The 12,973-nt window shown below is 32.9% G+C and overlaps 1 protein-coding gene across 4 annotated transcripts; it reads left to right on the top strand.

Moving 5' to 3' along the window:
* The first annotated feature begins 242 nt into the window (after positions 1-242).
* LOC105050338 (heat shock factor-binding protein) lies at positions 243-12,111 on the top strand. Of its 4 annotated transcripts, none has more exons than XM_073242488.1 (6): positions 243-507; positions 4,476-4,529; positions 4,847-4,870; positions 4,965-5,007; positions 6,250-6,391; positions 11,980-12,111. In XM_073242488.1, the coding sequence occupies exons 1-5, from the start codon at positions 478-480 to the stop codon at positions 6,375-6,377; spliced, it is 279 nt and encodes a 92-aa protein (XP_073098589.1). In that variant the 5' UTR covers positions 243-477; the 3' UTR covers positions 6,378-6,391; positions 11,980-12,111. The 4 variants fall into 4 exon arrangements, with proteins under 4 accessions (XP_073098589.1, XP_073098587.1, XP_073098588.1 ...); XM_073242486.1 differs by lacking the exon at positions 11,980-12,111 and adding an exon at positions 7,475-7,909; XM_073242487.1 differs by lacking the exon at positions 11,980-12,111 and adding an exon at positions 7,469-7,909.
* Positions 12,112-12,973: the final 862 nt, after the last annotated feature.

Here is a 12,973-nt window from a genome sequence, read left to right as displayed (position 1 = left end):
TTTTTTTAAAATTTATTATTAATTTATTTTTTATATAATTATTATTAATCCTAATAGAAGAAATTATATCCTGCACCGGCATATATTTTAGGGCCATTATATCCCACATAGCATGGACCACGTGGCCATTGGTGGCATGCATGGCCATCTGTGCATGCCACGTAGGATAACGTCTCTTCTGATGAAAGCTCAAAGTGATGGAAGTGTAAACAATAATTTAACATGCTGCATTCCGTGTGCGGTTGGTCATCGGATCAGCTCCCGGAGTTTTTTAAGCTTCCGTGTATTTTTTGGTTCGCTGTTTAGAAATGAACAGCAAAGCTGCACCAATTGCTTCCGACCGACGAGGGTATAAATACTCGGAACCCACCTGATCACTGTGTTTCGTTCCTCCCGCTTCCCATCTCTACTCCCCGGCAGCAAAGGCGAAGTCGAGTCCCCTCGCCATTTCCGATCTAGGTTTTCGTTGTTCGCGCCATGGCAGCCTCCAACCCCGGGGGTTTCAGGGTAACTCCCATCTAAACCCTAACCCTTATATCTCTCATCGGTGGATCGACAGATCCTCAAGAAACCCTCGAGTTTTTGATGAATTTTTTCAAGAAACTGTTGATTTTTTTCCTTTCTTTGTCCTTCTTCTTCTAGTTACTGTTTTCCGTTGTATTGTTGTGCCTATTGCTATCGATCTCTCACGTTGCGGCTTGCCTCTCGTGGATCTGATTCTTGATCCGATATTTAACATCCGATTTAACCAAGAAACATCAAGAACATGGAAAATTGATATAGTTATTTTCGTTGTAGTATTGCTGCATAACCTTGATGAGTTTGAACTATTTTTTCTTTAAAGAAATTCTTACCGTGATTAGAAATACCTGGTGCTGAAATGTGGATTATGAATTTGCCCGACGGTAACTGTTTTTTTTTCTAATAAGTTGCATTTTTGGTATGCTCTATGGTTGATCAATTTTTCTTTCAAGTGGTACATATAGAAAACTGGATATTTGTGCCATCATAAGTGATAATATATAGCGTGGCACTGCAAGCTGTCTTCAAATAAGTAGTAAAGATCATCACAATGTTGTTATATGTTCAGTTACAATAGATGAATCATATCTGGTTCTATTCACATCGCTGGTTGTTACTGACACTGCAAGCCTTTTTAAGTGACCAACAAAAAATATTCTAGTCGAATCAGTAAATCAATTTATTAAAATTGCAAGTCATGAATATAATTTCATCGATAATGTTGGATATTTCTGGGGTTAACTTATGTAGCAGTTTATGTCACCTTTTCCTGTATGGAATTGTTTATCATAGATAAGAGGTACTGCAACTAGAACTTACAATATCTGGCAACTATGAATCATGAGAGAGAAAAAAAAGAGATGCTATTTGTTGTGACTGTTGCTACTAGCTAGTATAATGGAAATAATCATGTGGATCCTTTTTCTATGTATAATTTTGCTATCTTGTAAAAGAAAATCAGGTCTATGAAGATTTGCAGGTCATCCAAAATATAAGAAATCTGGTATTTGTTCTTCTCTCACTTCTATTTTCACATTCATCACCTATCTCAGAACCTCCCAAACTGCTGCATCAACCCTCATTTTCAACTCTTGCACTGCTTAATTTGCAGAGGGATATGCTATATCAATTGACGTTCTAGATTGGTCAAGTCATGTTCAAAAACACATCATGGGATCATTTTTGCCCCATAACATCCAACAAGTTGGATTCTTTCCATCTTTTTGTTTCTCTTTGATAAAATCATATATTTAGTTGCTGAACTTGTTTGATTCATTGTTATTGAGGCTTGCTCTGATCGCAAGCGAAGAAATCATTGCCTTCTTCAGTTTTTGGGCAGTTATTTCGATGCTTTTTCTTATAAAATATGTGGACATTTATGAATAGAATTTAAAGAATCATATTATATTATTTATGTTTATATGTACATAGATTTATTTATATATTAAAATATGAATCAGTGCTTCTGGGATGCCATGTAGCCTTCTATTTGCTCTCGTAGGTTTATATGTCTTGAAGTTAAAGGGGCCATTGAACTTGTTGCACTTTTCTTCTTTCAGTACCAACATTTTTTTCTTTTCAACACTAATCTGAAGTGCCAAACTGGGTGTATAACTCAGTCAGCAGAGGGTTGGGCTTTCAACCTTCAAAGAATATTCTTTAGCCTTGAGATTTGCCCCTTTCTCATCAGCATCTCAACTTCATCATTGTCTGAGGTTAGGTATAAGGAGATCAGACTGGCTCAGTCATCGATAGGCTGATCTTCTCTCTTTGTTCATTAAATAGGGCATGGGAGAAAGTCAAGTCAAGCACTAATTAGTTGGGTGGTGATGCACAGCAATGTTTGATGTTCTAGCACCTTCTTTTGAAGCTAAATAGAAGCCCAAAAGACAACATATGTCCTAAGTTGTTCTTTTTTGTCATGTGCAAGAGCAAAATTTTCATATACTGTTAACGTACAAGCCATAGTTTTTGATCATCTAGCTTAAAAAGAACAATGTGATGACTTAATGTCTGTGGCAAAGTTAGTGGACTTGTAGTAGTAATAATAATATTACAAATGCCAAGTAGTGGTCCTGTTTTCTAGGCCTAGGTATTCTTTTGTACATGAGATGCATTAAACTATATAAGATTGCACATGATCTCAAGGCTACAACAACAAGGAATTTTATGATTTGAACACATTATGTAACCCTGCTATATTTTCATTTCTTCAATGTTAGATATGGTACTCCATTTATCATGTCCCTTGATGAAGATACTTAGATACATGCTTCTTTTATCTATCTATCCATCTATCTATCTATCTATCTAGATGACTTGATGTCCTTGGCAAAATTAGGGGACTTGTAGATAAACTATATAAACTAGCACATGATCTGAAGAACCAAGGCTACAAGCAACAAGGAGTTAGATGATTTGAACACATTCTGTAGCCCTTCTGTATTTTCATTTCTTCAATTTTAGATATGATACTCGATGTATCATGTTCCTTGATGAAGAAACTTAGATACATGCTTCTTTTATCTATCTCTCTATCTATCAAAAATGATGATTGGCTTCATTTCTTTTTCTGTCAAAAATGATGATTGGCTTCATTTTTCCCCCCTTTTATAGGCAGGATTTTGAAATTGATAATGGAGCTAGGAAGTATCAACTATGTGAACAAATGTAATGTTAAGAAGGTTCCAATGGATGGAAAGTACAAATAGCCATTACCTTTAGTACATAATGCATTTAAATTAATTCATTAATGATGTGGATGAGATCTTGTGAAGATTACTAGCTCATGTAATTTGTGATTGCAGCTACTCTTTCCAGCAGTGCTCGATAATGGAAATGTTAATCATTGATTTTTTGAGAAAAGAATCAGGGTAGTTGTGGATTTTATGTTTTTGAGAAACCTTAGAGTTGATCGATTACTTATTACTGGAAGGTAGTAAGAGCATTACTGTATTTCTTTTATTTCTTCTGGACATAGACAAGTAGGAATATGGCCTATTGAGAGGAGCAGAAACAGACTTGTCTGGGGTGCTAAGAGTAAATACGGTGTTTCGTAATTAGTGGCACCATCAAGAATACAGTTAATCATACAAAAATCCCAATACAACATTACAAGCATTGGTTTTCAAATGGACTGCAAGGAAGTAATGTTGATTTGTTTTAGAAGTAAAATGTCTTGAGTCCGCTAATCAGATCTTCAATAAACTGAGACAAGTGTTGATGGGTGCTTTGAAAAAATAAGAAGGCACTTGGGCCCTTCTTAACCTCTGTGTGTGTGTGTGTGTGTGTGTGTGTGTTGTGTTAAAGATCTCACCGGTGATGCAGATCTGGCTGGATGGTAGTTGGAAGAGAGAGGACCAGACAACTCTATAGCTGTGGTGTCAACATAATAGAGAACACCTTGGTCTCAGTTGCATGAGAAAAGAGAGCCCCTAATCTGCTGATTTCTCTTTTTAGAAAAAGTGAAAGCTGGTTTCTGGCTTTCACTTTTTCTAGAAGGTCTAACTCTAGTCTTCGAATATAAAAAATAGAAAAATAAAAAAATAATACAAAACAAGTTTTGAGTCTCGGTTTTCATGTTTTGTTTTTTAAAAACCAAAAAAGTGGATATGGAAATGATGCCAAACATACCCTGATTATTTGGTGAGATTCAGTTATGACTGGTAATTTTGTTTTCACTGCTTGCTTTCCTCATCAGTTGCTTTGGTTATCTTATATCATCATAAGTTGTTGTTGCTGACCCATGTCACATGATGGATGTGTATTTAATTAATATCTTGCTTATTTGAATGTTCCAGATCATGTTTGGTCAGTAAGCTATTTCAGAATATGTATAAACTTCAGATTTCATTTCACTGGATGTTGAATATGTGGCTCATGTCACATGGAAGCTCTGGCTTTTATTGATATTTTCTGTTATGATGGGTTCGATCTGTTGGTATTGATGGCAGACTGAACAAGAATCCGAAGGTTCAAAACAAAGCACCGCTGATATGACAGCATTTGTGAGTTCAATTATTGTCACATTCTTAATATTTAAGAAAAATAAGCATTATACCTATAAGTTCTTTTTCTTTCCCAGGATTATGAAACAGTTGCTTAAAGTATAGGAGTTTGTTCCAAAATTGGCTCTTAATTGAACAATTATAAACTTGAAGATGCATCTCTAGCATCTGGATAAAATTCAAGGATTCTACAACCTAAATATGCTTTCAGCATCATGTTTCGGAGGTTTCAACTCTGGTATTGATGCCATAAGCATAATCCTATGTTCTTAAGATGGATTATATCTGTTTGCTGATTTTCTGTTCTGCTTTCTCAGGTGCAAAATCTCCTTGTGCAGATGGTGAGTTTCTTACCCTTATCTGGCAAGAATTCCATTTACAGTTTAATACGTATATCCTAGCCTCTTCTTTTAACTGAAAAAAGACTGTTTGCAGCAAACCCGGTTCCAAGCAATGTCTGAAAGCATTGTTTCAAGGAATATCCTTTTCACCACTCAGTCGCAAAGTGCACCTTGATACAGGTTTATGTCACTTACCTTAATTGATTCCTTGATTGGCAAATATTATGGGAATGCCCAAGTGTCTAACACGTCTGACATGCATCCAAGTCATTCGATGGCGCTAAAATCCTTATGTCTAATCATCCATATCAGTAGGTAGTCTAAGATTGTTGAAAGCTAAAGGTAATTGTTAAATAGGTGACTGCCCGGATACCACATGTAGGAATTGAAGTAGCAAATTTCAGATTCTTGGCAGGAGGAACACATATTTTCTGAATGCTTCAACTTGTCTATATCTATATTATGCTTTCTTTCAAGATATATTAATATGTCAAATTACATAATTTTATAGATTCAATTTCGTTTTTAGTTTATTACTAGTTCTACTTTTGTTTTTTTTTTCCCCCTCTAATTTAGTATGAAAGGCTAACTTGAACTCAAAACTCTCAGTTTGATGACACTTACAAAGGTAACAAGAACCATGCATGCAGTGTGTATAGTTATAGGGACAAATACACACACACACACACACACATCCAAGTATGTAGATATCCACTCCTCATGATAGACTCGATTTATAATCTGCCTTGCCTGATATCCATATTGCCATGCAATACCTGTATCTGTATTGAGCATAATAAAGCATAAATATTTTTCTCAGCAACTGATTTTACTGGTAAAAAAAAGGTGCTTCAATTATGTTTTCTCCTCCCACTCCTGCTGTGGACTCTGTTTTACTTCTTACTGTTTTCTTAGTTGGAATCCACTTCTACTTGGTAGGGTTTTGAATGGAATTTCAAAAGTGGCTGCGTGCTTTGGGACGGTACAGGGTTGATAATTTTTTTTAGCAATTAAGTTCAATTATAAGTTTTATTAATGATGTTTCTTCTTTTATCACTTGAATTTTGTCCCAGTTGCGACCCAGTAAGTTGGCTGTGTTTAAATCTTTATGTTAATGTAAGGGTATTTATACTTCGATTACCTCTATAGTAACTTTACTGTTTATGTTATTTGTGGAGCTGCCACTAGGATAATGCTGACAAAGTTTGGCTCTGCAGGAAAATGCAAAGATTTGTTCTTTATTTATTTTTTGCTTCTTAAAGCAATTTCTTAGTACCTTTTCTGTCTTCCTGGCTTTTTGATGCACGGAATACTGTATTTATTTTGTTACTATGCTTCTTGGGCAAACCTGGATGCTGTATATCTTAACCACAATGCACTAGATGAAATGGGAAGCAAGATTGATGAGCTGGAGGAGAGCATCAACGACCTCAAAGCTGAGATGGGGGCAGAAGGTGCAATCAAGCCAAAGCCTGAAGAACCCAGGCCTCCTGAAGAGTCAGCATAAGCTAAAACAAGCAGGTAATTGTAGGATTCTGTGTCAGCTGTTACAATCAGTTTCTTTTTGTTGACATTTTCATCTATAGGTGTTTCTGAGACCATATGGATACCAAAATCATGATGTTCCATATCCTGTTGAGTGTCAAAATTATTCTTTTTTGACATCTGTTTGCAGGTGTCTCCATACTGATACCAAACTTGAGAGTGGCTTCATATTATGATCATTTTTTACCAACGTTGGTTTGCTTATGCTTCACTATTTTTTAGACGACAGGCCAAAACAGATATTGGTGTATCATCATGTTTCTGTAAAGAGAAAGTTACAGTTCTTGCAAGTTTGACATGCTGACAACATTTTATTGCTAAGTTTTGCAAGGTCTCTGAAGGGATTAATACATAGTACCATTAGCTCCACAAGTCCAGCTACTCAACATCTTATTTGATTGTGGGTTGGGGATATTATTCATATCAGACCATGCCATGTGCTTTATAATTAGTTGATATTTTCGCTATATGAAGCCTTCACTTCAAACTGATTATGTTGCCTTTGTATTGATCCCATTTTGCTGATTTTGTTTGGCATTACTTTATCCCCTGTAAGCTACTCTATGGTTTTTGAAGGCTCTTTTGGATGTATTTTCAACTCGCATCCTATTTTCCTAACATCTTCCATTTTTTTTATAAAATTATTTTGAAAAACGAGAAAAAGAAGGGGTCAAGATTTGAAACACCATACTTTAATCTTAACTCTATAGTTGATGGTATCGTAAGCAAATGGCCTGGCTGGTGCAAAGCCTTTGCCTGGATATTATAGGATTACCACAACTGTTGGTACAACTTGGAGGTCATGGGGTTTGATTCTTATTAAGGATCACGAGTACCAAATTTATGTGCTTATAAAATAGAATTCATGGGACATACTAACAGTATTACAGATCGAACAAATTACCATGCGTATACCCCTCTTGTATGATTACTTTTGCATTCTTGAGAATTGTCATCATGTCTTTCATTGTTGGTCTCATGCACAAAGCAAAGATGTTTATCACTTCATTTACTTATATTTTATGTATTGATTTCTGCATCCATTTTTTCAAGTTGCAGGGGTATCGAAATAGCACAGGGTTTCAAAATATGGCATTTTCTATAATTTATCTTAGGAAATTGTCAATATAGCAGCTGATGGTATTGATACCATTGTTATGACAAGAAGTTGGGTTGATCTTGGTGTCATGAAATAGTTTTCAAAATTTTATCTTTCTAGTGTATATCGAAGATCCTTTTAGGGTGCTCCATTTCTTTTTAACTTATGGTGTCGGTGTTAACTGATATTATCTTAAATCCTTCTATGAATGGTTCCTACCATGTGTTGAATACAGATGACACTAGGTAGTAGACGCTGTTGGAAGCGTACTGTTTATGTAATGAAAGTCATAAGATATGGTAGGTCTGGTTTTACATACAAGCGAGAAAGAGAATGCAACGTGGTTGTTTTGTTGTTGGGTAGCTAAAATAGGTTTACATGGAATTTAAATTCAATGAGTTTTGGCATATATATGGTTGCTTTTGTCAGACCTGTCCTGAAAGATATGTAGGTCGCAAAACCTGAAAATGAAGTTTATGATAGACATGTCTCCCGCCTTATAGGAAACCATATCTTATGATTTCTCATTTCCCCGAGTCCTATATGTCAACCAAACAACTTCCATGATGTCATTCAAAAAGCTTAGCCTGATAACTTATATAAGATTGTCAGGACGTATAGGTCACTTTTTTTCATTTATGATTACTATGTTCTAGTTGTATCATAAATTGCATCTTTTTGACCGTCTATGCTATAAGAATGTCTTCTGGCAATTCCATGGCGCCATAAACCTTTGCCATCTTGCAGAAAGCTAGAAACACATACTTCACTAATTTGTTTCAGACTTGGAAACTCACACCGATAACTATCAAGCCTCGTCCCAGTTACCTGAGGTTGGCTTATTTGCCAATAATTTCTATCCAACGGCTGGTGTGGAACTGTTTCTAGCAGGTCCCGATATTCTCTCTCACCAGGAAGAGGCTTACAGGCATAGGGAATACGACGAGGCACAGCCATCCCTCAAAAGCAATGGACCCCGGCCCGCCTTTTTTTTTTTTTTTTTTTAAAACCTGTTTCAATTTTACCCGGCCTGGACCTATAATTTGAGAACAAGATTCATCGTCACGGTCGGTGATTAGATTGTATACGGAGAATCTAGGTTTCAGTTTGGGGTGAATTAAGCAGGGCTGATTCCGATTCACCTCCACTCTTAGATTTAGATATATTAAATGCAAAGGGTCGGGAACTTCAATAATACAAGATTTATTTGTGCAAAAAATTTTGAATTTTTTGAGGTTTTTGATATCATCTTAAATTTTTATTTAGTACAATTAGGTCATCAATTTTTCAAATTATTTTAATTTTAATTTTGATTTTAATTTTTGTTATCTAGCTATAATAGGGTTATCATAGGCTTGCTTATATAGCATTAAGTTATTTATGTGGCAAGAGATCAATAAAAAAAATAAAATAAAAAGATTAATAAAAAAATAAAAAAAATAACAAATGTCTATAAATTTAATCTTCTTTGTAAGTTCTCAATTCTTTTGAAGAATTCGAAATTAGCACCCTTATTCCCCTTCTCTATAAAACACATACAATATAAATGGTGGGATAGACTATGGAAAAGAGGACAATAGATAATAATCAAAAATTAAATTAAATATAAAAAATAGGTAAAAGGAGGAGGTAATCTTTCTATTTTGGCCGTGGGGAGGTGATCCAAAGGAGGCACTGAGGTGATCCAAAGGAGACACATCTTTAAGGAGAGAGAGGCATTGTTGACTAAAAAGAGATGAAGGGGGGTTGTGGGTGAGTGAAGGAGAGCGTTCTTTTCATTGATGAGAGGTGAATAGAATGGTGAAGTTGGGATGAAAAAGAGGTCGGAGGGAATAGAGATATATTAGTTTTGATGTTTATCAATCCAAATATGAAATTTCTTATTTTTATTCCAAGGAGATGGAAAGAAGAGATGATGGAGATTTGGAGGGAAAAGTTTTTTAGTCTTTCCGCTAGTAGAATTCTTAGATGGAAGTAGGAGAAAATGAGAGAGATTTTTGGAATCTTTTTTTATATCCACATAAGTAGATCATATGATGTCATGTGATAACTCAGTCATAGTAAGCTAATAAAAGTTAGAGTTGGAGTCTAAATTGAAATATTTTGAAAGTTTGATGATTTGATTATATTAAATAATAATTTACGATGAAATTAAAATTTTTTCGAAAAGTTAAAATTTTTTATATAATTAAATCATAATATAATTTATGACTTAATCTACTAGTCAACTCACAACTAGCGTACAAGTATACGTTTGGCGTAAACAGTTGTGGATCTTAAATGAATCGATCTGATTTAGTATATTTATTAAAGGGATCAGGTTAAGACTAAAAGCTGATTTGTTTGATCCGGCCTATTTAATCATTAGGTTGGATTGAAATGTTTACAACGACCTATCTAACTCGTAGTCTCGGGTGTTTTTAATTTATTATCATATATTTGATTTGACTTAGCCTATTATCAAGCGGGTTATACAGGCAGGGCTGAATTATTTGTTTAGTAAATAGATCTGAGTTTATTTTCAATTTATGACTCATTGTCAAGTTTTAATTAATATTTTTAATCATATCAGGCTTGACCTTTTGCCAATCCTATAGATAAATTAAGATTATAAAGCTTTATGATATCATGTAGGAATTATAAGAAGGTATTTATTTTTATGTATATCTTTATAAATATCTAAAATTGTATGAATATTCTCACAGCTATTCACATGTATACCTTGATTAGTTATTTTTTTTATATGTATATTCTTATAAATCTAAAATTATATGCATACCTCTTAAATTTTTTATTTTCATGGATAACTTTATAAATTATTTGTTTTTGCATGTATGTCATTATACATACATACATATGTCATTATGCTCTTAACCTAATAAAGATGGACATGCAAAATGAAATAATTTATAAGGATGTACACACAAATAGTAAATATGTGAGATTATATATGTAAAAAATAATAATATACAAGAATGAATACACACACATACGTACGTCATTATGCTCTTAACCTAATAAAGATGGACATGCAAAATGAAACAATTTATAAGGATGTACACATAAATAATAAATGTGTGAGATTATATATGTAAAAAGTAATAATATGCAAGAACGGATACACGCACGCACATGCATGTCATTATGCTCTTAACCTAATAAAGATGGACATGCAAAATGAAACAATTTATAAAGATGTACACACAAATAGTAAATATGTGAGATTATATATGTAAAAAATAATAATATGCAAGAATGAATATATATATATATATATATATATATATATATATATATATATATATATATATATAGTAAATTTGTAAGGGTATATAAATAATTTTAAATATTTTTAAGGATATAAATATATAAAAAAAATCTTTTCAAAAAGTTCAATACTCTGACATGTATTGTAGGTGAAGGGTGCTTACATGCAACGAGAGTCACACAAACATTTTGAATGGGATATTGCTCCACATGTGAATTAGAAGTGACTCGATAAAACATTGACGTGCTCATCTTTATGTCTTGAGAAATTTTTTTTCTTCCGTGCCTTGTAAGATGTAAAAGCATGGCAAGTAGGGGTGAAAATAAGTCAGGTCAGGCTAGGCTTTGGCTTAAACAGGCTAGGCTTGCATTGTAAAATACTAGTCTGAGTCTGGTCTGTTGAACTGATTCAGGCTTAAAATGAGACTCGGCCTGATCTGTTTTACAAAATAAAAAAGCCTGATCTAGTCTGAAAGTCTATTTAAAAAGACTCTTCCGTCTTCTTGATTCTCGAAAGGACTAAGGTAATTAAATATTGATGGATAAGATCAATAATTAATTAATTATATATATTTATAAAATAATAATTTTTATTAAATTATATATATATATATATAATTTATACAGGTCAGGCTTTGAAATTTTAGACCTGACCTATTTATTGAAACATGCCTTTTTAAAAGTCTATACCTGACTTATTTAGATAAATAGACTAGACCAGGCCGACAGCAGACCAGGCTGTAGGCCCTGACAAGCCGTCTGGTCTATTTCCACCCCTAATGGCAAGTATAAAAATTGAAACAGAGCATCCTTTCTCCCTCCCTCCCCACCCATACCCCACCCCCCACCCCACCCCCCCCCCCCCCTCCCTCCCTCCCTCTTCCCTTTAAAACAATATAATGATTATTTTCTAATTTCCTGGATTGAATCAGGACCTCTCTCATGGGTACCAACAAACTGAGCTAATAACTATTGGCAAATATTTTATAAGGATTTTCTTTGTTGCTCTCATGCATGGTGTGCCTGTTGCATAGACCCAACGTGATCCTCAATTACCTGTCCTCCTAACACTTAATTATTTGTACAACTCATGGCAATGAGATTAAGTTTGAAAGGCGCAGTTGTTTTGATATATGGAATCACTTACAGGAAATGGGAAATCCTTTGCTGTTGTTTTGATATATGGAATCACTTACAGGAAATGGGAAATCCTTTGATCTAGAATGCAACTTGTGGTGAGGGACCTTCGGACGACTACTGATTCTCTACTCGAATTCTCTTTGAAGGACAACTAAAGTTTCTGATATGACTCCGAATGAGTTCTCTTTGAAGTGACACGTTTGGGATCTTTTGTTGGCGCGTGCTTTTCCTAATTAATGTAAAAAAAAAATTTATTTACATAAATAATTTAATTTTTAATTTATTTATCAGATTAATGTAAAATGATAATCGTCACATCACCTCTCATTTTTTACGTAAACGATGTCAAATAAAAAAAAATAAAATCATCAAATAATATGATATTTTTAAAAACGCCATTTGAAATGACGTTTTTAAAAACGCCATTTCAAATGATGATTTTAAAAACGTCATATTATTTGATAATTTTAATTTTTTTTCAAAAAAAATAATAAAAAATAAAAAATAAAAATATTAAATTTATAAAAAAATAAAAATTTTAATTTTGATAAAAATAAAAATTATTATTTTAAAATTAGTATCTCCATTTGAAATTATCTTTTTAAAAAAGTATCTGAAAAAAATTGGTGTAAAAAAAAATTTAAAATACCATAAAAAAGAATTGAAAAGAAATAAAAATTATAATTTTAAATTTTTAAAAAATAAAAATTTTTATTTTAATTCAAATAAAAATCATCATTTCAAATTACAATCTCCTTTTCAAATTAATTTATTTAAAAAAAAATCATAAAAGAAGAAAAAATGAGAAAAAAATAAAAATTATAATTTTGAATAAATTTTAAAAAATAAAAATTTTAAATTTAATTCAAATAAAAAATATAATTTTAAATTATTTTGTCCATTTAAAATTATTTTTTTTAAAAAATATCTCAAAAAGAAATCTTAAAAAATAAAAAAATAAAAAATACCATAAAAAAAAAAGAAATGAGAAAGAAATGAGAAAAAAATAAAAATTATAATTTTAAATTTAAAAAATTTAAATTTAAATTTAA

The sequence above is a fragment of the Elaeis guineensis genome, chromosome 8, assembly GCF_000442705.2.
Source record: "Elaeis guineensis isolate ETL-2024a chromosome 8, EG11, whole genome shotgun sequence".
Classification (NCBI taxonomy): Eukaryota; Viridiplantae; Streptophyta; class Magnoliopsida; order Arecales; family Arecaceae; genus Elaeis; species Elaeis guineensis.
The sequence above is the reverse complement of the archived record's forward strand: the minus strand, read 5'-3'. Positions and strand labels throughout refer to the sequence as shown.